General features: G+C 38.0%; 1 protein-coding gene and 1 pseudogene across 1 annotated transcript; both read right to left on the reverse strand.

The window, feature by feature from the left end:
• Positions 1–4,666: 4,666 nt before the first annotated feature.
• On the reverse strand, positions 4,667–5,608 carry LOC127191947 (olfactory receptor 6F1). Its single transcript, XM_051149316.1, has one exon. It carries the CDS (start codon positions 5,606–5,608, stop codon positions 4,667–4,669), a length of 942 nt encoding a protein of 313 aa, XP_051005273.1.
• Positions 5,609–16,841: 11,233 nt separating this feature from the next.
• Positions 16,842–17,770, reverse strand: LOC127192128 (olfactory receptor 14A2-like; annotated as a pseudogene).
• Between the last annotated feature and the right edge of the window lie 7,411 nt (positions 17,771–25,181).

Here is a 25,181-nt window from a genome sequence, read left to right on the forward strand (position 1 = left end):
TTTACTTCTCTTGAAACATTATTGGAATTCTTGGAAAGTTTACATTGAAGTTCTAAATAGACTTTGATGTCAAGAGATTTGAATTATATTAATTATGCCATGAAAACTATTTTTTTCTTTTTTGGAACAAGTTTTCATTATTTTGAATTTTTTAATATTTCCTTTGATTTTTAGTAAATATTTTTAAAAACCAGCCTTAATTGTTCTGTTCATCATGCACACCTTATACATTTATAATTTTAAGACTGTATAATGCTTGTGAGAAATTACATGTTTTCATAACAAAAAACTGGACAGTGATATTGGATCAGACCTGAAAGGATTTATTCAGCTCAGCATGCTGGACACTGACATCTTGCATCTTTCATGTTCCAACACCAAATGCTTCAATTGCTGTTCCTCATCAAAACAAAACAGCTCCCAGGACACCTTTGAGAAATGCTTCCAATCACAATTGGCCCAGCATTTCAGACTCTCCCACACAGGACTCTAATTAAGCCTGGAATTTCTCAACAGATAGAAACTGGACCACAAGAACTATTCCTAGCTTGTTTAACCATTCCCACAGTCTTATCTGGGCCCCTCAAATGTATTATTAACCCCAAATCAGCTAGAAGAAACTTTAGGAGAACAGCACTGCATTTCCTTCAAGGGGGGTTGGGTAGGTTTTTTGTGGCTTTCTTGGGCTACAGAAGGTTACAAGTTATTATTGGTCTTATTTAGAGAGAAAACAAGGTTGGATTCAGGGATGTCTCTCTTTTCCTTTAAAACTGCATTTTCCCATTAACTTGGCCTATGATAAATTTGTTCACAGGTTTATTGCTTACTACATTTTTATTTCTTTTTCTAAAAAGTGATTGTTAACTGGGACAGAGGGGAGGGCATCCTATTGGGACTCTAAATGAGAGACGCATGGGAGAATAGCAAAATAAAAGGATCCAGAGGGTCCTAGAAACCTACAAGTAGAACAATGTGATAGGCAGATTTGGGCCCAGGGGTCCCGCTCAAACTCAGGCACCAGCCAAGGACAATACAGAAGGTAAACTTTAAACCCCTTCCCAGATCTAGCCAATGGTCAGAATATTCTCCACAGTTGAGTGGAGAGTGTGATATGACTTTCTCATGTACTCTGGTGCCTCACATTTGACCATGTCCCCTGGAGGGGGAGACCTGGTTGGCACTCAGAGGGAAGGACAGCAGGTTGCCAAGAAGAGACTTGATACCCTATGAGAATATACAGGGGGAGGTAATCCTCCTCAGGAACAGTCATAGGGGAGGGGAATAATGGGAAAATGGGGGGGGGGGAGGAGGGAGGAATGGGAGGATACAAGGGATGGGATAAACATTGAGATGTAACAAGAATAAATTAATAAAAAAAAGAAAAAAAGAAATACTGAAGATTTATAAAGATATGAAATTCTATCAAATTTATTGATTTTTTAGAATTCCTTCCCCTCTGTCCCAGTTTCCTGGTAAGTGAAGGCTTTCGTGGGACATACCCCTTGGGCTAGTATGCAGATATAAGTGAGTATATACCATTTGATTCTTTCTGCTTCTGGGTTAACTCACTCATTATGATCATTTCTAGCTCAATTCATTTACCCACAAATTTCGGGAATTCCTTGTTTTTAATAGCTGAGTAGTATTCCATAGTGTATATGTACCACAGTTTCTTTATCCACTCCTCTACTGAGGGACACTTAGGCTGTTTCCATGTTCTGGCTATTATGAATAAGGCTGCTATGAACATGGTTGAGCAAGTTTTCTTGTTTGTGTGCTGGAGCATCTTCTGGGTATATTCCAAGGAGTGGAATAGCTGGGTCTTGAGGAAGCCCTATTCCCATTTTTTTCTGAGATAGCACCAGATAGATTTCCAAAGTGGCTGTACTAGTTTGCATTCCCACCAGCAATGAAGGAGTGTTCCTCTCTCCCCACATCCTCGCCAGCATGTGGTGTCGCTTGAGTTTTTGATCTTAGCCATTCTGATGGGTGTAAGATGGAATCCCAAAGTTCAGACAGGGAAAAAATCTTCACCAACCCTACATCTGACAAAGGTCTAATATCCAAAATATATAAAGAACTCAAGAAATTAAACACCACCAAACCGAATAACCCAATTGAGAAATGGGGCTTGGAACTAAACAGAGAATTCTCAACAGAGGAGTATCAAACGGCTGAGAAACACTTAAAGAAATGCTCAACCTCCTTAGTCATCAGGGATTTTTTATTTTTAAGATGCCAGAGGCTTACACTGGGAAGCAGAGAAGATCTTCAAAAAAGTGATACTGGTCAAACTGATTGAATGAATGTGGAAGAATCCAAATATATACATACTTACCACCCTGCACAAAACTCAAATATAAATAAATCAAAAACCTCAAAATAAAGCCAGATACATTGAACCTGATGAAAAAGAAAGTGGGGAATATCCTTGGATTCACTGGCAGGGGGGCAGAATTTCTTAATAGAACATCATTAGCATTACATCAACAATTAATAAATGATCGTCATGAAACTGAGAAGCTTCTGCATGGCAAAAGACACTGTCTTTATATACAGATTTTTCTCATTTTCTTTTACCCTTATCTGTAAATTGTAATAGGTTTACAGATGAGGTCGGATCACACCTCTTGAAAAAACAATCAATCCTCCTTTTCTTTTGCAGCTATCAGCTGCCAAACACTCCTCAACCAGTGTTTGGCGTTTAAGAGCTCTTCTCTATCTATTCTGAAACGTTGAGTGGCTTGATCTTGTGCAGGTCTTAAGCAGTCAAAAATTTTTGAGGAGACAAGAGAAAAATAAAGGATATACAACTTTAATATAAGACGTTAAAGAATCTATCACTATATAACCATTAAACTCAAAACAATTCCACCCATATATTATCTTTATTCCATATATGTAAAAATATATACTTGTATGTATATCATGTGAAAGATTTGTTAGTAATAGTAGCCTTTATAATGCTTAAGTCGTGAGGCTACCAAAGCAGTGGGAGGCCAACCTGGACTCCACAGCCAAAGCAAGTCTCAAACATGGAATACTACTCAGCTATTAAAAACAAGGATATACTGAAATTTGTGGACAAATGGATGGAACTAGAAATGTTTATACTGAGTGAGTTAACCTACAAGAAGAATATTGTGATGGGTGGATTGGGTCCCAGGAGGGTCTGCTCAAACTATTACACTAACCAAGGACGATACCAGTAGTAAACATTGAAGCCCTACTCTGATCTACCCAATGGACAGGACATTCTCCACAGTTATATGGAGAGTGGGAACTGCCTCTGACATGAACTCTGGTGCCCCATATTTGACCACCTCCTCTTGGCGTGGAGACCTGATGGCACTCAAAGAAAGAATAAGCAGGCTACCAAGATGAGACTTGATAGCCTCTGACCATATAGTGGGGAAGGAGGTCCCCCTCAGTCTTAGACTTAGGGGACAGGAATAGAGTGAAAGCAGAAGAGGCAGAGGAATGGGAGGATACAAGTGATGGGATAACAATTGTGTTGTAATCTGAAAAATTAATTAAATAAAAAAAAGAAAGAGAAAAAAAACCAACAACAAAAAAATGGAGTCACTTCTAACAGCCTTTCTGAAAGTAAATAAACCCAAAGCTTATAGAAGAAGAACATTTAATGGATGGCCTCCAGGCACTAAAGGCCTTCTAATTTTAGGACTTCCTGATTGGTTTCAGTAAATAAATAAATAAGAGTAAAAATAAATAAGTAAAATTGGCATATGACGATTCTTTCTGGTAGAGACATATGACTCTTTACTTTTGCTTCTTTATTTCAGATGCCCTTAATGAATCCTGTGTACGAACACCAATAGATTACTCAATGCTCCAAACCCCTTGAGAAAGAGCAATGGAAAATGAAGTGGAGAAAATATTACAGATGCTTATATATTTTAAAATCTTCCCAGGGAGTTATATCCCAGGGCTGACAACTAGACTTCTCTTACCCAAGAAAGCACTCATTTTTTCAGAAAGACAATTCAGAATTTTGGTAACATGTCAAACTGAACTTGAACATTTATTTATTTATTTATTTATTTTTGCCTTTGTCTTCATGTTTCCTTTAAATTGTAATATTGTGAGAAGGAAGGTGGGCTGAGAAATGTTGTGTGTCCAGTTATGGACAAAAAATACATAAATCCATTTCTTTTCTTAAATTCCTGTTGTCTGTTTGGTTGGTAGAGAAAGATCTACTGAACTTTAATTTCAGGAACACTATTTTTCATTTAAAAGTATTGGTTACTTAAAATCTATTGCCTTGGCAATAATCATAACCCTTCTTTTCCTATTGTAATGCTTGAGTTTCCATTCAAACTATACTGCAACTTCATATATACCTGTATATTTTGGCCTGTTCTGTTCACATTCTTATGAAATTATGATTTATTGTGTGTCTATCAGCTTCTAATTTGTAAGTATTTTAGTATACTTAATCGGAAGAGAAATTGTGTCTTAAAATAAATGAACGTTCTGATTTCTGTTATAGTTTTGTTTAAACATTTCTAAGTCTTCAAATGTGATATCTCACACACATGACTTTATGAAAGTATTCACACAAGTGATAAAATATGTTAATGAAGTAGCAGACATTGTTTTCTGTGATAGAGATCATTTGCAATACATCCAAGGCACTTCAGGAAATTCAAATTCTCCTCCATTTCTTCAGGAAAGTTTCTCTGACTTCCTTGTTCCGAAGGGTATAAATGAAAGGGTTTAGAACTGGTGTCACCACAGTATTGAGGACATGAACAGTTTTGGTCAGATCCAAATCGTCTTTGATGGAAGTTCGAACATGAAGGAAGATTGTAGACCCATACCAAATGAGAACCACAGTGAGGTGGGAGGAACAGGTGGAGAAAGCTTTTCTGCGGCCACTGGAAGAAGGGATCCTCAGAATGGTGCTGATGATGTACACATAGGAGATCAGAGTAATGAGGAAGGAACTCAGGATAACCACAAAAGCAATCACAAAAGCCACGATCTCCACTGCCTGGGTACTGGTACAGGCCAGGGCAATCCAGGGTGCGATGTCACAGAAGAAATGATTGATGGTATGAGGGCCACAGAAAGATAAGGTACTGATGAGGGCTGCAGGCAGAGAAATGGCCAGAAAACCACAAATCCAGGAGATAAGAGCCAGCTGTGCTGAGAACAAGCTATTCATGATAGCCTGGTAGTGTAGAGGAGAACAAATGGCAAGGTAGCGGTCATAAGCCATAGCTGCCAAGAGGAAGTATTCTGTGCACCCTAATGAGAAAACTAGATACATCTGCAAAAGACACCCTGAAAATGATATGGTCTGACTCCTCCCCACAAGGATGGCTAGAGCTTTCGGGACTGCAGCTGTCGTGTACCAGATCTCCAAGAAAGACAGATTGCTCAGAAAGAAATACATGGGTGTATGTAACTGGTGAGAAGTGCTGACTAATATCAAGATTGCTGCATTGCCACCAATGGTGAGGAGGTACATCACCAGAAAAAGCATGAAAAGGGAAAGCTGGAGGTGGTAGGACCCAGGGAACCCCAACAGAAGAAAGTCTTGGGCTAGCGTCCCATTCTCTCTGATTATTGTGCTGATTCTCATACTAGAAACACTTTCCTCATTGAGGCCTTTATCCCACTAGTGCAGTCCTAGAAAGACGAAAAGAAGCGAAATCAGAAACACCTGATATTTGAACCAGGAAACACGTGTTACCGTTGCCAACTAATGCAGGAAATTGACGTACAAAGATTTCCTAATAGTTCACTCACTAAGGCCAGGTTGATGATCCCACTCTTGATTGCTTTGGGGTTATCTTGAGTTCTGTATGTAATTCATGCCTCTGTTTGTCTCATCTTGTTCCAAGCCTTCAAAAGCCTAAGTATTTCAGAGTGACTCATAAACTATATTTTCAACTGATATCTGTATGGCACTACATTGGAAAAAATAGCTTCTACCTGTTCAGAAGTTGGTCTAACAACTTAAATTATAATTAAAATCACATTTGACAGTTGCAGAGTCTGTCATTTTGCTAGTTAATAATATTCATGAGCAGAATGAACATTTATGTTCCCTGAGCTACATTCTGTATAATGATGATGATGATGATGATGACGATGATGATGATGTTGGTGATAACAATATTAAAACAAATAAAATCTATATTGATCAACTGTAAGACAACAGGTTCTTGCATGAATTGATATCTGGAAATGATAATGGATGCAGAGGACAAGTTCATTTGAAATTATTTCTTTAAAAAAATACAATTTAGAACCATGTTCATAGCAGCCTGATTCATAAAAGCCAGATCATGGAAACAGCCTAAGTGTCCCTCAGTAGAGGCATGGATAAAGAAATTGTGGTACACTTACACTATGGAATAATATTCAGCTATTAAAATCAAGGAGTTCCTGAAATTTGTGGACAAATAGATTGAACTAGAAATGATCATAATGAGTGAATTAACCCAGAAGCAGAAAGAGTCAAATGGTACATACTCACTTATATCTGCATACTAGCCCAAGGGGCATGTCTCATGAAAGTCTTCACTTACCAGGAAACTGGGACAGAGGGGAGGACATCCTATTGGGACTCTATTTTGAGAGAAGCATGGGGGGATGGGGAAATAGAAGGATCCAGAGGGTCCTAGAAACCTATAAGAAGAACATTATGACAGGAGAATCTGGGCTCAGGTGTCCTGCTCAAACTATGGCACCAGCCAAGGACAATACGTGCAGTAATCTTTGAACCCCTTCCCAGATCTAGCCAATGGACAGGACATTCTCCACAGTTGAGTGGAGAGTGGGGTTTGACTTTCACACAAACTCTGGTGCCCCATATTTGACCACGTCCCCTGGATGGGGAGACCTGGTGGCACTCAGAGGAAGGATGGCAGGTTACCAAGAAGAGACTTGATACCCTATGAGCATATACAGAGGGAAGAGGTCCTCCTCAGTCACAGTCATAGGGGAAGGGAGTAAGGGGAAAATGGGAGGGAGGGAGGATTGGGAGGATAGAAGGGATGGGATAACAATTGAGATGTAATATAAATAAATTAATAAAATATATTTAAAAAACAAAGCAAGCCATGACTGCCAAAAAATACAATTTAGGTTGTTTCCATTTCCTAGCTATTGTGAATATATCAGCATTAAGTGATATCATCCTAAATTTGTGAAAGTATAGAAGAAATATGTTCAACATAATCTAATTAAAAATTTTCAATTGCAATTTAAATGAATAAAAATTATGCAACAGATAGAATATCTGCCATTTTTATCTTACTTTGATTAAGATATATTATTCTTCTGGTATTAATAAGTAATATTATTTTGATACATGAATATCAATTCCCATATTTTTAAAATCTATGTATATTGCTCTATTGTTGGATGGATTTAGTAATAATTCTAAAATCTACTAAGACCTTGCCAAATGAAGTCAACAAAAGGAAGATAGGAAGGTAAAGAGATAAAGCAGACAAAGAATTAAATAAGATCAAAGTATATACAAAAATGCTATAATATAACCCAATAACTTATACACTATTACACATAAGCATGTATGATAATAATGCTGCATATCTGAAATTACATCACTCAGCATATGAAGACAAAAGGATTTAGTTCTGGTTGGCCCGAATTTTCCAGAGGCACTTGTCATAGAAAAAGAAAGGGAGGAGAAGAAAATAGTTTTAAATTATTATATCTAAAATATTGTTTGATTTAAAAAATTAGCTAATAAGTTACCACTAAATAATAAATTTTGTGAAAATATACTGTGTTTTAAATGGTTTTTTAATGCATATGATAGCTTAAATTTCTTATGGGTAGAATGTTCAAGTTTTGAATATATAAGATAAAATCATTCTATAAAAAAAGAAGAGTTTTTTTTGAACCAAGAATAATTACACTTTGAATATTCCTGATTTACAGATTGGAAGTATCAGTCAAATACTACACTGGCTGTCTCACATTAACCAAAAGTACAAACAAATCTGATAACACAAAACAAACTTATCTTTGGAAAGAATCTTTTTTATAATAATATAATCCTTTTGCTTACCTATTGTAGTTCTTTCTGCCATAAATGCCAAAAATGCCACATGCTGTCTTCCAACCTCAACCATTCTCAATTTGTTAGTCCAGGAATTTCTTTGCATAAAGGACTACATTTTATTCTAATCTCAATCTCCCCCTCTCTCTACCTCTCTCTCTTTCTCTTCCCTCTCTGTCACCTATCTCGTGAGTGTGTGTGTTTGTCTGTCTGTCTGTGTGTCCCTTATTTCCTTATGGTTGTTGTATTTATTTTTCATTTATTACTATTTGGTGCATGCTATCATCCATGTTCTTTGAAACCCTTCTTACTTTGTTTCTTTTTCATCTTTTTCTGGTTAAACTTTCCACTTGATGTTTGCCTTCCTCACTTTGTCATAATGCGCTCCCTACTGAAAGCAATTTGCTATTAAGGTACGGCTTATGTAGAGATGAAACGATTGAGAGGAAGTTAATTTTCTCTCTTGGGTACTTAGAGCCTTGTCCGAAACTGTGGTTTCTGACTCAACCTTTCTAAGTGGCAAACTTCAGAAATTTTTGGCTTTTTGATATACTGATAATGAGGTAGTATTTTTTTTCTTCAGTAAACACTGCAGGCTAGAAGGCCATAGGAAACCTTTTTGTGTGTGCTGTTTGAGGTTCTAAATGTGTGTATGTGTGTGTGTGTGTGTGTGTGTGTGTGTGTGTATGTGTGTGTGTGTGTGTGTGTGTGTGTGTGTGTGTGTGTGTTCTAAGAAAGAATAAGGAGTTGAATATGTAGAGTAGGTGTATCTATGAGGAGTTGGGGGAAATAATATGATAAAACTATATTGTATAATTTTGTTTAAAAGGAAAAAGAAAAAAATGGCATTAGAATGTAATTCAGTGGTGGAACATGAATTTGTATATTTTAGAATTATGATAAAAATTAACAGCAATACCTCCCAAAATAATCAAAGAAAAGAAGTTGAAATTAACAGATAAATTATCAATTGTAGTGACTGGTTAAAAGCTTCAAGAATATTTTATTTTACTATTTTTCTTAGGCTATTTTATTACTGAAAAATAATTCAACACTGAAAAAACTCTGAAAACACTTTTTAAAAACTCTGTTGCTGTACATCTATTACTGTTGTGAAAAAAATTTTTTAGACTTTGTCCAATACAATGTGTCTATATGTATGAAAGTCTTCATTTAACAATGACTGTTTCCAATTCTTGACATAATTTTTTGTATTTATTCAGCACGGTTTATTTTTCAGATTGATATTTTCATAACAATTATCTGTAACAGAAATAAAAATAATGTGAACTTCATTTAGTTTGGTAGCAACATTAAAATAATATAATTCTCAAAGTTTATACTTGTAGAATTATACTTCAGAATAAGGCATAACAAGACATTCTATAATATTTAATATTTTTTATGGTAAATGAATAATTTTCTCATTTTTCTTGAATATAGAAGGAGGACACAGAATTCATGTATTTGGACTAATCCAACAGCCTCTAATACTAAGCTACTCTTTTCCAAACAGCCTTAATCGCCTCTATTATTTCCTGATCACAATCTACAATTCAATAGTCACCCCTAGACACTTATTGAAATCAAAGAAATAAATGCTAAAGAATGTGAACTTTTCTAGAAATTACCAACTGATCAGTAAATATCGAGTATAATTACTTTAAAAGTAAATTTTAGTTTCTCCACACTTGGCAGTATTTCAATTTAAGAATAAGAAAAGATAAACCCCACCACCTCTACCTATTTGCAATTACCCGCTGGGAAAAGGAAAAACCAGTTATCTCCAATGTACTGTCACTGGGTATGATAACTGTACACAAGGGTGGGCCTCATTCCCAGGAAGTAGTTGGCCAACACAACATTGACACTATAGTTTTTGTTTGTTTGTTTGGCTTGGTTTGGTTTCTTATGGAGGTATAAGGAAGATGATCTTTTTGTTTTCTCTTTGTTTGATTTTTTGTTTTGTTTTGTTTTCTTTAATTTTTGGTTTGTTTTTGCTTTTAGGAGGAATGAGTGAGAGAGGTAGAGAGAAAAACAATTTCTGGTCATATAATTAAAACAGTTGTTGTAGAAAAGAAACACTGACCAGTGGAGGAGTAAAAACAGCTAAGCTATATGCCTGGGTAGCACTTCAGTCATTACCAGAAGAAATAGTTATTAGTCTTTGACTATTGGACTTTCTGAAAAAGCCTCTAGAAACTATCCCAATTACTCTAATTGAAAGGAGTTATACAGAGGTCAGTGCACAAGATGAAGATATGGGACATTTTGAAATGCCAGATCATACAGAGGAATCAACAACATCTCTAGTGTTCTTTGTCTTTCCTTTTCCTCCTGCAGGGCACTGCCAAGTTTTTTTTTCTTTATAAAAATGGACAGCACCTTGTCCAGTGGGTCCATCACTCTTCTCTGAAACCATTTGGGAATAGTACTTCTGGCATGTTGAAAGCCCAATGTTTGAAGAATATAATCAAAACCTACTGCATCAATCTTCCTTCCAGTCCAAGAAATTAATCTAAGAGTAGGCTCCAGATGCCATGTGTTGCACATGAAGTCTCACCAGTCCACAGTGGTGTAAGTGACACTGTCTTCTCTATCTCTGTCAGAGGAGTTATCATCTTGTATAATAATTGGACAGTTTTGTCCTGTTCGAGTAGATAGAATCAGAGGTGGGAAAATAGCCTTTTCTTTTTCTTTCAGATATGCTGACACTAGATCATGGTGAAAAAATGATGAGCTCAACATCCATCGTCACACAGATGTGGTCAGTGACCTCTGTCACTACACTGCATTCTACCTTGGTTTTCAAGTTGGCATCTGGTAATGAAGGCTCCTGTAGTTCTTGAATATGAATTGATTTAAATTCATGCTGCATCCTTAGTAATGCAAAGATAGTCTCTGTTTCATGGCTGTTGCTAGAACCTCCTCTGAATCCACTCAACAAACTAGAATTCTTCATAGTAGTATTATTCTCTATGTCATTAGCATCAACATTACAAAGTACATTTAACTATTCATTCCTTAAGGCAGTGACATAGTTGGACCATTCTTTCACATCTGCTACTCCGTGGGGCAGTTTTCATGGTGATGCCTCGTTGTCTTGGTTATTGTTGCCATAGGACTTTCCAGAGCACCACATGGTTTAGTAACCATGGTATTACCAGCCAGATGAAAATCCAATGTTTGAACAATGTAGGTAGAGTGATCACTAGAGCCATCCTCCCAGGTTTTCTGAGCTTCAATCCAAAAGGCAATATATGGTTATTCTAAATGAAAAAGTGCTCAGGATTGTGAATGGAAATTTGAATCATGAAAAGAAGCCAGGGTCATATGACTTCCATGTAAGCTCATGGGTCCTCCGAACTGCATGCCATCTTCTGGTAATGAAATCTGAAATAAGGTGTGGCATCCAGACACCACATTTGAAGCCCCAGGCCAGTGTCGATGGTGTGCAGCACCGAGCAAATTCTTTTGTGAATTTTTCTCTAGGTTGTTAGTCATTGTATCGGTTGGAAGATGAGGAACAGGTCCCCAGGCCAACAGAGCTCACTTGCTAGTATCAAACTGTGGTGTGAAGAACTCCTGGAGCTTCATTCCTATTTTTATCAGGTCCAGTGTGGTTGATCTTGATATCATTACTTGAAAAATATACCACTTCAAACCTCCATGCACAAAAATTTCACTTTTATCAGTACTGCTTGAATCCAAAGCATTATATAAGTTAACTTTCCATCCATCCTGCACCTTAAGGTTAGCAGTACTGAAGATACCCATCAGCATACTTGAGCACATGTTATCAACTCAAGATTCAGTAGAACCCAAGGTAATCTGTATTTTGTGGCTGGGTTGCTGACTTGGATGTTCAGAAATATGAGCAACCATTTCTTAAGCATTGACATCGATGGTTCCACCAATTACACGTATTCATTTGAATATTTAGTTGTTTCAAGTTGATAGTGACCACAAGTGTCTCCCATGGAGTTCCTTGCGGGCCTGCTGCTTTGTTTGATTTGTTAACAGGAGTTGATGTTTTTGAAATTGAATCTCTCTGAGTAACTGAAGAGTCTGACACACTCCTTGATCTTATAGAAGCTAGGGACTTGAGGCTCTGTGCTGCTGTCTGTGGTCACATGGTATTGTTGGTCATACACTCACCGAACACACTGGGCAACTGAGATATATGAGTGAGAGACTGACTGACTTGGCTGATCCCAGGCTCTGCAGTAAGCTTTCCTTGAGGACTCAGGAGAAAGATGCTGGCTCAGCCCTTCAATGGAATCAGGAGTCCCTGGACTAAGGTTGGCAAATTTAGTTTGGTCTCCAAGGAACATGAGACTTGCAATATTTCTCTCCTATACCAGGCCATTGGAAATTGCAGGATTTCACCGAGTCAGAGCATATTGTACTTAAATGAAGCAGACCCTATATCATAGACCCTATACCACAACCAGCAGGATATTGATTACAGCTTACAGACTGACTTTCAAAAAATGAGGCACTTCCTGATCGCCTTGTCGAAGACAAGCTCGCTTTTACAAACCCAAGCTTTATACTCAGTGAGTCTTTTCGACCAGTGAGAGAAGTGGGTTCTTCATCCACATTCCCTAGTACCCCTGATCCAGATGTGAGACCAGAAACAGTAGATATCTGTTTACCTGCACCATAGGAGTGAAACACATACATGGAAAAGTCCAACATGCATGCAGTGAAGCTCAGGGCAGATGAGCTGCCGATAGAGCCAGTCAGATCTGACTAGCTGCTGCTGCTGTGTGGACTTTGGCCAAGTGGGCTGCCTAATCCTGATGAACCTGGCATTCCAGCTTTGCTAGCAGAGGTCTTTACTCCACTCTGAGAAGCATTACCACCAGGGGATAAGGTCCCTGAAGGGTATGTAATCTCCAAAGTCTCCAGTTCTCCTCGGTTTGAAGAAAACACTAAGTCAAAAGATGGTAGCTTCAGCATGCATTCTACTCTCAATACTGGTAAACAGCTAAATTTGATCTGTGAAGGCCGAACTCACACATAAACCACAACATAACCTAGTTAAAGTAAAGGTAACAGGGAAATCGCTAACTGCCTTCTTCATAATAATTAGATGTGTTATGTCAACTATCTTATGGAAAGGAAGCATGTGTGCATATTGTTCTTTGTCTCCTTGCTGTCACTTCTGCGAGTGGATATAGTTTGAAGTAGCATAGCAGACTCCTTGGGTACTGTATAGTTCATAGTTACACAGGAAAAAATGTTAGTTTAAAGCTTGGAATCTAATTTTTCTCTTTCTGGAAGGGAAATAGCTCCCCAGGAGATTACTGAAGACTTCTTTGGATTTCCCTGAATGGATGAGTATTTTCCAATGTCATGATTTTGATAAACCTATGTTTTGTTTGAATTCCACTGAAATTAGGAAATGGAAGTCTTAACCTAGGTTTCCCTTCTTTAAATAAACAAATATAGCTGGAGAATGATGTTATGATATGTACATCTGAAGAATATTTGGGCATTCTTGCTTGAAATGTGTTACTCTTTTATTTGAAAGTTTATTCCTGCCATTTGAAGAGCTATCAATGGTTGCCTTTAACTCCTCAAGGCTTTAATATCATTGATCAAAGGTACATAAGGAGGGGTTTACTTTAGGCTTCAAAATAATTTCCCTTCTCCTGTATGTGATCACTATGAAGTATCAAATATGTGTTTAGCCTGTAGTTAAACTGTTCTTGATATTATAATTTTATGGCTATTATTCTATAGAATATTACACAGAAAAGAGGAATAGTTTTGATAATTTACAGAATAGTATAAAACATTATTCTAGATAGTACTGATATCTAGATTTTCTGTGGTAGCACAAAGGACAGGGCAGTTTTTCTGTCCCATCTCTACACTCCTTACAAAGGAGGAAGGTAGGAATCAGTCCAGTGAGTCTATGGCTTCCAATCCCAGACCAGAGGTAAGGAAAAGCCGAATCATCCTTCTCTAGAGAAAACTCAAACCAGGGTCAGGAATTTCTGTGAGTAAAATCAGAGGGTCCTAGAAACCTATAAGAAGAAGATAGTAATGGGTGGATCTGGGCCCAGGGAGTTCTGCTCTAACTATTACACTAACCAAAGTCAATACAAGTAGTAAACATTGAACCCCTATTCCAATCTACCCAATGGATAGGACATTCTCCACAGTTATGTGGAGAGTGGGGACTAACTCTGACATGAGCTCTGGTGCTCCATATTTGACCACCTCCTCTTGGTGGGGAGGCCTGATGGCACTCAAAGAAAGAATAAGGAGGCTACCAAGATGAGACTTGATAGTCTATGACCATATGGGGGGAGGAGGTCCCCCTCGGTCTTAGACCTAGGGGAGGGGAATAGGGTGAAAGTGGGAGGGAGGGAGGAACAGGAGGATACAAGTGATGGGGTAACAATTTAGTTGTAATCTGAATAAATTAATAAAATTAAAATTAAAAAGTTGGATTGTGGGGTTAATGAGGGAAATGATTGTAAAAGATAACTCTCCTCTGTGATGGTCTATCAAAGATGAGCAAACTTATGACCAGAGGAAATAAAAATATGTGTCTGTGGACAAAAATAATAAGATCTATGTTTTGGAACAACATGCATCTATCCCTGTCTACTAAGAACTGAATAAAGAAGCACACTGATGGCCAATCAGTCAGGCTGAATCCCCCCTCACATCCCTATGCTTGACTCATTCATCCACTCCTGTTCTTGCACACTGCTCTTTCAGGCCTTGTGCTCACCTGGGGTCCCATTAAAGAGAAAGTAATGGAAGGTAGATAAAAGATGGAATGGGTTTGAATAGAACGTTTTCAAGTGGTTAGAGTCATAATTACATCTGGTGCTTGTTGGGTCAAGGAAATGCTTTAAGCAATAGATCAGGATCTGGAGGATAATTGGTAGAATTTTAAGATACCTGTGCCCTGGAACAAAAATCTAGAGCAGGGGTGTGTGCATATTTGTAGGATCATAGCCAGTTTATTAAGACAGAAAAGCACTGAGAAGATTGGAAGTGAGCTATAGATGGAGAAAAAGTCAAAATTTCTATGGCCCTGTGCTTGAAGCCTTGTGGCCTCTTTCTGGCTCATTCACATTCCACATACTTTGTTCTTTATGGATTACTAACATAATGCACACTTGGCTATGTGTGCTGTATTTGTTGCATACAGTACATGGCCAAGAGACTTTACGGTCATTCTTGGTCGCCTAATACTTTCATATTTGTTCTACAGTCCTTTAGAACTTCCCTCTCCACCCTATTTCCCCCTCAAATTATAATCAAACAATATAAATGGTTTCTCTCACATTTGACTTGTACTTGCAATAAGGGCTGCGTAAGTGTGGTTTCAGAGGTAGTAATCAATAACAAGTAGCAGTAACAATGAAGCACACAGAATCACAGAAGAATATCAACATCAGTGGAAAGTAGATGACTTACCAAGGACTTACCACACATTCTCTAAAGGCAGGCTTCCATACCTCTAGCAGAAGACATACTTTGGTCAAGAGCCTTAAATAACCTACCAAAATGTGTAGTAGGCTATCCAAAGCAGTTGGCCCATGTTGGGTTTTTTCATTCTTGCTTTTAATGATGACAATTTATAGCAGGACACAGATGTGAGTAAGCAAAGGATTATTTAATTAGTGAAAGCACATGTGAAATGAGCAAAGAGCAAAATCAGTAACCTTGCAAATGAGAACCATTCTGGGGAAGAAAAGCTTGTTTTTTAGTGTCTTGGTAAATGTTGATTGAGAGGTATGTCCTGGGTAATGAAGTTTCTTTGTCTCCTCTTTTATTTAAAATCAGGTGGTGAGATTGCATTGAAGTTGAATTAACCAGTCCTTGAAGTCATGAGTCAAGGCAGTGGAACCACCATTTCTATAGTACTTAGTGGTAATGTCCCATCAGCCATTTGGTTGAGGCTTTACAGAATTTTACATTACTTATGGTTAATGGCGTAGTTGGCTTAAGGACCTCAGATCATATGATGGAAGGCTAGGTCATTATCTTTTCTGGTAAGTGCTTTGTTTTATTATATTCTAGACAAAGACAGGATACAATAACGAGATAACTTGACACTGATCTTATCTGTGCATGAGAGTACTACTTTATCAAACTCACTATAGGAAAACATAAAATGAGTGAAAATAAGTATGAAATCATAGAATATTCATTTTAAAAGCTGATTTGTTTCCAAGATATAAGCCTCAGATTGATGAAACAGTCTCCAGAAGATAATAAACCATAAAGAATAGTCTTTACCATAGAATACACTAGTGAATAAACCAAGATAAATCAGCCAAAGTGATTTCTGCTATAATTAAAATGGGTTCCAATGACTATAGCATGTCCCTTAACATAAGTAGAGATGAAAAGTCCTGGACTTTAGACAAAGAAACAGACATAGACGGTACAGCTACAGAATACGCTGATGTCAGTCTGAAAACTCTTGTACATCTCTCCTGATGCTACCTTCTGGATTAGAGTAAATCTTCAAAATACATTGGTTTTAGGGTATTACTGTGTCTGTGTTATTCTATGTCAAAACAAGATAGAATTTCATTGAAGCCAATAGTAAATATGCCTTCCAAAATATGGACTCGCTTAACCATTTCAATAGTTTCATTGCCTTTTATGTAAGAAGCAGAAGAAATGAGCTACCAGATGATTAGATACAGATATTCACTCCCATCTCTCCAAAGATGAAAATCATAAAATGTTCTTGTTACCTATGATGTACCATATAACTCTCTAACATTTTGGAGTATTAAATGAGTAAGCTTCTCAAGCAAATATTTTTCTGCAACCTCCTTAGAGCTTTTTTGACATCCCTGTTTCTTAGGCTATATATAACAGGATTAAGTATTGGAGGCAACACAGTGTATAGCACAGAAAAGAGCCTTTCAGAAATTGACAGTGTATTTGAGAATGGCTTCAGATAGACAAAGCAAGCAGTAACAATAAAAACAGTGAAAATGGTGAGGTGGAGGATGCAGGTGGCAAACGCTTTGGCCTGACCTTTAGTAGTAGGAATCTTAAGCACTGTGGAGAAAATGTAAAAGTAAGAGATCACAACACAGATGAAACAAGACATGCCCAGACAAACACCAATTCCAAGACTTGTATAAATGACCACCAATGTTTCAGTGCTTGAAATCTGTAGCAATGAAGGAACATCACAGAAAAACTGTGGGATCACATTGGAACCACAGAAAGGCATGGAAAATGTGCCAGCTGTGTATATTGCTCCAAAGAGTACTCCAGTAACCAAGAAACACCCACCAAAGCACTCAGATACCACTACTCATTATGGCCTCATAGTATAGGGGAGAGCGGATGGCAACATAGCGGTCATAGGACATGGCTGTCAGGGCAAATACTTCCCCTGATGAGAAAGACGTCATTAAAAATAACTGGAAAGCACAAGCCAGAATGAAGATAGAATTGTTGTGAGTGAGGCTATCGACAATGAAATTTAGAATGGGAACCGAAACAAACAAGACATCCAACAGTGACAAATTCTTCAGGAAGAAGTACATGGGTGTTTGAAACTGCAGGTCAAGGGTGATGAGAGTGATGACTCACTACGGCTACCATGTATATCACTAGGAAGAACATGCCACATAAAGTCTGGAGCTTCAGGATGTCAGATAACCCCATCAGGATGAATCTAGTTACTGCAGTGATATTTGGCATACTATATTGTTTTTAGTTCCTGTCAGCAGGAAACAAGAAATTAATTTTAAAACTAGCATCATTCCAAACTATTACACTGATGTGGAGGCATGGTCAATAGAATGGGAGACAAGAAACTACCAAAGGTATATTAACCTTGCATAAAATTCTCATGATTTTCCTCCCTTGCTCTCACACCCTTGCCCCTGCCCTCTACTACTTCCTTATATATCTTCTGTTGGTATGCCTCCCCTTCTCTCTCTTTCTCTCTCACTCATTCATTTCAGACTTCCTCCCACCCCGTGTGTGTGTGTGTGTGTGTGTGTGTGTGTGTGTGTGTTTGTGCGTGTATGTGTTATCTTGACTAAATGATGGAGAATAATATAGAAATTATGGAATTTCTTATTTCCCACTAAGAGAGGCAAGGATAAGCATGTAAAATATTTTACTAAACAACCAAACATTTCAGATGCCATGTTCTTGGCAATAAAAGTTTTGGGTCTAGAGATAAGTCTCTTGGCTACTCGATTTTATGGACTTTCCATTAAAGATCATACTACAAGTGTACATAGTAAATGTCTGTGGAGATGGTGTTTTAGAAAGCACAGCTCTGGGGAAACACAAGGGAGGATCCTATTTAAAATATTTACAGAAAAGTTGTCTGTGTACACAGAAAGAATATGTGGTAGACAGCTAAAATTTAGCAGATTTGCCAAGGTATTATAACCCTCAGTCTGGTAAAATGCAAGGGAAGAAAAGGCAAACAGGAGAAAAAAAGGTAAATAAGTCATTGCTAAATTATATAGCTTTTAATATCTTTCCTGTTTGTTTATATCTATAATATTTTAAAACATTGTTTTAGACCGTGTATAACATTTTACCATTTGAAAATTGAAATTAAGATTCCTTACTTTCCTAGAAAAGTGTTACTTTTCAGATAATGTAGGTAGAGTTTCCTTCAGGTCAACTTGAAGAGAGAAAGGTATGTTTTTTTTTAATTTATTTTTTTTATTAATTTATTCATGTTACATCTCAATGTTTATCCCATCCCTTGTATCCTCCCATTCCCCCCCCCCCATTTTCCCATTATTCCCCTCCCCTATGACTGTTCCTGAGGGGGATTACGTCCCCCTGTATATTCTCATAGGGTATCAAGTCTCTTCTTGGCTACTTGCTGTCCTTCCTCTGAGTGCCACCAGGTCTCCCCCTCCAGGGGACATGGTCAAATGTGAGGCACCAGAGTACGTGAGAAAGTCGTATCACACTCTCCACTCAACTGTGTACCCTCTTGAGTGGAGGGTATGTTTTTTTTTTAATCCATTAGTGTTCAGTTTAGCAGTGGATAACCTGAAAAGAAAATAGAACATGTCAAACTACTGCACCAACCAAGGACAATACATGCAGTAAACATCAAACCCCTACCCAGATCTAGCCAATAGATGGGACATTCTCCACAGATGAGTGAAGAGTGGGGGCTCACTTTCTCATGAACTCTGGTGCCCCATATTTGACCATGTCCCCTTGATGGGGAGGCCCGGTGCACTCAGGGGAAGGATAGCAGGCTACCAAGAAGAGACTTGATACCCTGTGAGTATATACAGGGGGAGGAGTCTCCCTCAGTCACAGTCATAGGGGAGGGGAATAGGGTGAAAGTGGGAGGAAGGGAGGAATGGGAAGGTAGAAGGGATGGGATAACAATTGAGATGTAATAGGAATGAATTAATAAAAATATATGTGCAAGAAAAGAAAAGAAAATAGAACATGTATCTGTCTTTGGAAATTTTGAAATCATAACATATTTTTACATTTTTAGGGGGTAAGAAAACTCAAAGTTCTGAGCTAAAACTGTAGTTATTTCTTAGCATGAGAATGCAAATATAAGCAATAAGAAAAAATTTTTACTTTTTATAACCCTGATGTAGATTAATTTGAATTATCATATAATCGAAATGTATATTAACAGCTCTTTTAAAGTCAATTGGCTGCTCCCTTGGAATTCCCAAAGGTGAACCTTTCTGAATAGCCTTATTAAAAGTTATGTCTTAAGACAATTAGTGTTGCAATAATTGGTGTTTCTACAGAACACATTGCTTAGTCCCCAGAAAATATAATGGAATAGATCATGAAGATCATACTCATATTTTCCCCAGATTAAAATAACATTTGTAGTTGTGAACATATGTTATATAACACAAAAAATTGGTAACTTTGATTAAAAACTCCTGCCATCCCACTTTTTCCAATTACTTTCACCAAGGTGGTGACAAAATAGATAGGGTAAAAGACAGAATGAGAAAAGAAGACAGCTCATGGTTTGAAGGTAAAGTCTATCATGGCAAAGAAACTATATTTACACGATCATGAAAGAATTGGTCAGGGTACCACAGTCAGAAAGTAGAAAAAAAACCCTCTACAACTCTAATGGTACTCTGCCCAGCTTCTCCTTTTTTGCACAGTATAGAAATTCAGAAAATAGAACCATCAACACCCATGTGACATCCTCCAACCAATGTCAAGCCTTTCTGGAAATGCCCTTAGAGACCCTTCAGTTCTATTTCTTAGAAATTTCTAAGTCTCATCAACTTGAGAATAGACATTACCCATCTCACCTCTGTGCTCTGTCAAGTTCATGCCCAAATCAATTTGGGTGTATCACTTTTAAAGCACAAAATTACACTGTGGTTTTTGAAGTCTTATGTTAATTTCATAATGCTAAATGTATTTATTGTATCGCTAAATATTGCAACAGCCTGAAAAACTCTCATTGTTCAAATATCAGTTATCCAGGGCCTTGTATGGATGATTAATTGGTTAAGAGCTCTTATTGGTCTTGCTTGAAAAGCCAGTTTGGTCCCCAAAATCTGTATCACACTGCCCACAACTATAACATAACTCCAGCTACAACAACCTGTTCTTGCTTCTAATAGCGTATTCATTCACATGTACAAGTCAACCCAGATACAACAAATAATTTTTAAGTAAATAAGTATTTATAAGCACATGGTCCTCTTTATTCTGAACTGAGAGTCATCTTATGTCTGCCTTTGAAAAATAAGAAAACCAAGTTACATGCTTCATTTTAATGACAAGAACCACATTTTCCCATTATAAGAGGTAAATGCAAGGAAAGAGGAAGTCTATAGAAGGCTGAAACCTGGCATGGTATACTGCATACAGCTTCCTTTGCATCTGGAATGTGAGGGGTATGATGGAATTATCTGCACTCCAACACACTTGAGCCACCTTAGTCATTTGGTTTTCCAACATATAGCTCATGTGTATTCTCAGTGAGCTGGTTCTACAACATATTTTCAGCTTGTTTTAATAGACATCCCATAATTTTGGTATTGCCAGCATCTTGGGGTTCCATTACATCCCAGATTATACTTTCTCAGGTTCCTCTCAAACTTTACTAGCAGGAAATCCATATAAGCGTGAGAAACATTGTCTTGATTCTGTAACTGCCTGGAATCTTGGTTTAAGTCTCCATGCACCTTTTGTTTGAACATTCTAACATTCTAACAACTAGCATCACATTTGTGGCACTGATGAATACTCTAACCAACTCACATGTAGCCTGGACCCTGGACAACAGTTTCAGTGGCCTCTGTATTACTTCGATGGTGGCTCTGGGGAAGTAGTTCCCTAAGTGAGAATTTTTCGGCAGAGAATCACTAAAACATAACATGATTTTACCTCCTTTCCATTTAGTATGTGTCTTAGAGATTGTTCTGTTGCTATGGTTTTCACCATGACTATAGCAACTCATAAAAGAAAGAAGTAAATTGGAACTTGCTTACAGTTTCAACGTTTTAATTCTTCATTATCATAGCAGGGAAAGTGATAGGACTCAAGTAGACACGGTGCTGGAGAAGTGCCTGAGAGTTCTACACCCAGATCCTCAGGCTACAGAAAAAGAGCCACAGAGTGTAGCTTAAGATTTTGAAGCCTCAAAGCCCATCTTTAGTCACACACTTCATCCAAAAAACAAACACCTTGTAATCTCTCCCTCCCTCTCTCTCTCCCTCCTTCTCTCTCTCTCTCTCTCTCTCTCTCTCTCTCTCTCTGTCTTTCTGTCTGTCTCTCTGTGTCTGTGTCTGTGTCTGTGTCTGTCTGTCTGTCTGTCTGTCTGTCTGTCTGTCTCTCTCTCTCTCTCTCTCTCTCTCTCTCTCTCTCTCTCCTTTGTGTGTATGTGTGGGGGGGGGCAGGGTTTGAGACAGAGTTTCTCTGTGCAGCCTTGTTTGTAATCTCTTTCAAACTTTCAAATATTTCCGCTACATAATGAAGAAGCCTTTAAATATATGATCTTATTGGGGAGGCTCATTCTCATTCAAACCAGATTCTACTTCCTAGCCATTATAGACTTTTATCCATATAGAGTGCAAAAATTCATTCATTTATGATACACACTGATACATTATACCACTGACTTCCATGTTCCTACTTACATAACCCACTAAGTCTGCTTAAGATATTAAGCTGTTTTCCTAATCCAAAGTCCATATTCAGGCAACAAAATGTGTGATCAGGCCTGCTGCAGTAATATCCTGCTCTATTGCACACACTTCTGTCTTAGTTATTTTTCTGTTCCTGTGAAGAAACACCATGTTCACAGAAAATCTTATACAACATATTATTTAATTCGGGCTGGCTTATAGTTTCAGAGTTTTAGCCCATTACCATCATGTTGGGCAGATATGGTTCTGGAGAAACAGGTGAGAAATTTATGTGCATAGTCTCAGGCATCAGAAAGAGAGGGCCAGTAGGCCTGGATTGGGCTTTTGAACCCAGAAGCCTCCCTCCAGTGATATACTTCATCCAACAAGGTCATACCTCCTAATCTTTTAAATAATGCCAGTAACTGATGAATAAGCATTCAAATATATGACCCTATGGTGCCATGTTCATTTAAACTACCAATAAATGGGACCCTAAAGCACAGAATTGTGTCCTACATAAAATTAGGTGAATCATCCCACCTCAATCAAAACTCTATGAAAATGTTCTCAGAGATTTATTTTGTGTGTGATTCTAAATGTTGTAAAATTACTATCCAATAATCACCATCACAACTATTCTTAATAGATTTTTAGCTTACTGCCATTTGCTCAGGGTTTTTGTTAAAGAATATTAACATATTGAAATGGTTGCTGGTACAGAAAGATATAAAGCTTTGACAAAACTTTCTCAGTCAGCAAAGTCAGTAAACATGAAAAGAAAAATCAAACATAATACTCATTCATTGTTTGGTTATTTTGTTTGTCCTAGACTTTGAATGTAAGAAGTACAAATTTTAGTTATATTTGTCAAAGACAATTAGGGCTCTAGCAAATAGTATATAAGATTAATTCATAGAAGGAATCAGCTATGGTTAATAGTCACATGTAATTGAGGAGCAGACAAAACAGTGAATCAGAGAAAAACAAATAAAAATTTTATAGAATGAGTCAGATAAGATACATCCACCTCTCACAATAACAGGACAGGAAAGAAAGGTTACATAGGAGTAGTTCAGAAAGATTGAGAGAGGCAGAAACAGAGAGATAGACACAGACAGAAAGACAGAGGTACAGTCAGAGATAGGGACAGATACACAGAGGGTGACAGTGTGTGTGTGTGTGTGTGTGTGTGTGTGTGTGTGTGTGTGTGTATGCGCCCGCGCATGTGGAGAGGAAGAGGGAGAGAAATAATTTTTTTGACCCAGAGTTTTTTACTTGGACCATTTTTCAGAGACAGGTTGCAGAAGGAACAAGGTCAACACAGGTGAAAACAAAGGATTTCAGATATAAGGAGTCTGAATAATAAAATATATTGTCAGAGTAGTTTGAGGCCAGGCAGAACAGTTTAGTCAAAATACAAGAAAAGGCAGTTTTAGTCAGATTGGAGAGGAGTTTAGGCCAGAACATCTAAGATAAGTCAGCCATCCAGTGTTCAGAAAGAGCTCTAAACTCTTGGCAATGGCTGTCATCCAATCTTCTTTTCTGAGGAAAAATAAGAAACTTTTACTTCTGGTGCCAAACATGTTTGGAATAATAACCGAATGTGATTGGAGAAGAAGAAAATCCATCAACATTGCAGAAGACAGAGGGCATCGGAACGATATGTCACAAAGGACAGGATATATCTGCCAAACTCCAGAGAGCAGAAATTCTTCTGGAATTGTCTCTAGAAGAAGCATCAGTTCTTCAAGTTCTTGAAACCAAAAGACATTCAGGAGACTCTGGAGATTCAGAAGCCTCTGGGAATCAAAGTAAGCAGATAATTGTAAGGATATGCACAGACTTGTCCTGAATTGAATAATGGGAAACTCCATTTCATATCCCTTAAAGGCAACAGTAGGACTAGAATAGAAATAAACAATACTTGGAAAAGCCTTCCCAGCACTTACTGCGTCTATAACTACCGGAGTAAACTCCTTATTACTTTCTTTTTATATTTATTGCTCATTTAAATTTTTTTCATTAACTTATTTATTTAATCACTTTACAGCTTGATCACTGCCCCTTCTTTCCTCCTCTCCAATTCCTACCCTCACCTTCCCTTCCTCCACCCCTTCCACTTCTCTGACAAGGGGAGACCACCGGTATGAGTACCAACCCACCCTCGTACCTCGTACCTTGACTAAGCACAGCCTCTACCACTGAGGCCAGGCAAGGCAGCCGAGCAAGGGGAAAGGGATCCAACAATAGGCAACAGAGTCATAGACAGTCTATAGTCCACTTGTTAAAAGACCCAAATAATGACCAAACCTCACATTTGTTACGCATGTGTAGGTGGCCTAGGTCTAATCCATGCATGGTCTTTGGTTGGTGATTCAGTGTCCCTGAGGCCCTATAGGCCCAGGTTATGTTACTTTGTAGATCTTCTTGTGGTGTCCTTGACCTTCTCAGTTTCCTCAATCCTTCTTCCCATTCTTCCTCAAGACTCCTTGAGCTTGGCCTATTGTTTAACTTTGGGTCTCTGCATCTGTTTCTATCTTCTGCCTGATGACGCCTGTGAGAAGGTAGTTATGCTAGTCTGCTATCAGCAATCATAGCAGACTACCATTAATAGTGTTTAAGGATTGGCTTTCTCCTACAGGGTGGGCCTCAAGTTGGGCCAGTCATTGGTTGGACATTCTCTCAATCTATGTCTCATTTTGTTCCTACACTTCTTGTAGCCAGAGCAAATTTTGAGTAATAGGCTTTATGAGTGCGTTAGTGTTCCAATTTCTCCACTGAAATAAGGACTTCAGGCTCCATATGCCTTACTGATAGGAGTCCATAACTCCAGGAATCCTCCCTCATCACAGAGATTGGTTCCCACCTATTTTTATTCTCTCTCCCTATCCTCATGCCCCACTCTCTCCAAATCTGATTCCTATTGCACTTCCTCTCCCCACACCCTCTCCTCCTCAGTTCCCTCCCTCCATCTCCTTTAGATGTCTACTGTA

Source organism: Acomys russatus, chromosome 7 (genome assembly GCF_903995435.1).
Source record: "Acomys russatus chromosome 7, mAcoRus1.1, whole genome shotgun sequence".
NCBI lineage: Eukaryota > Metazoa > Chordata > Mammalia > Rodentia > Muridae > Acomys > Acomys russatus.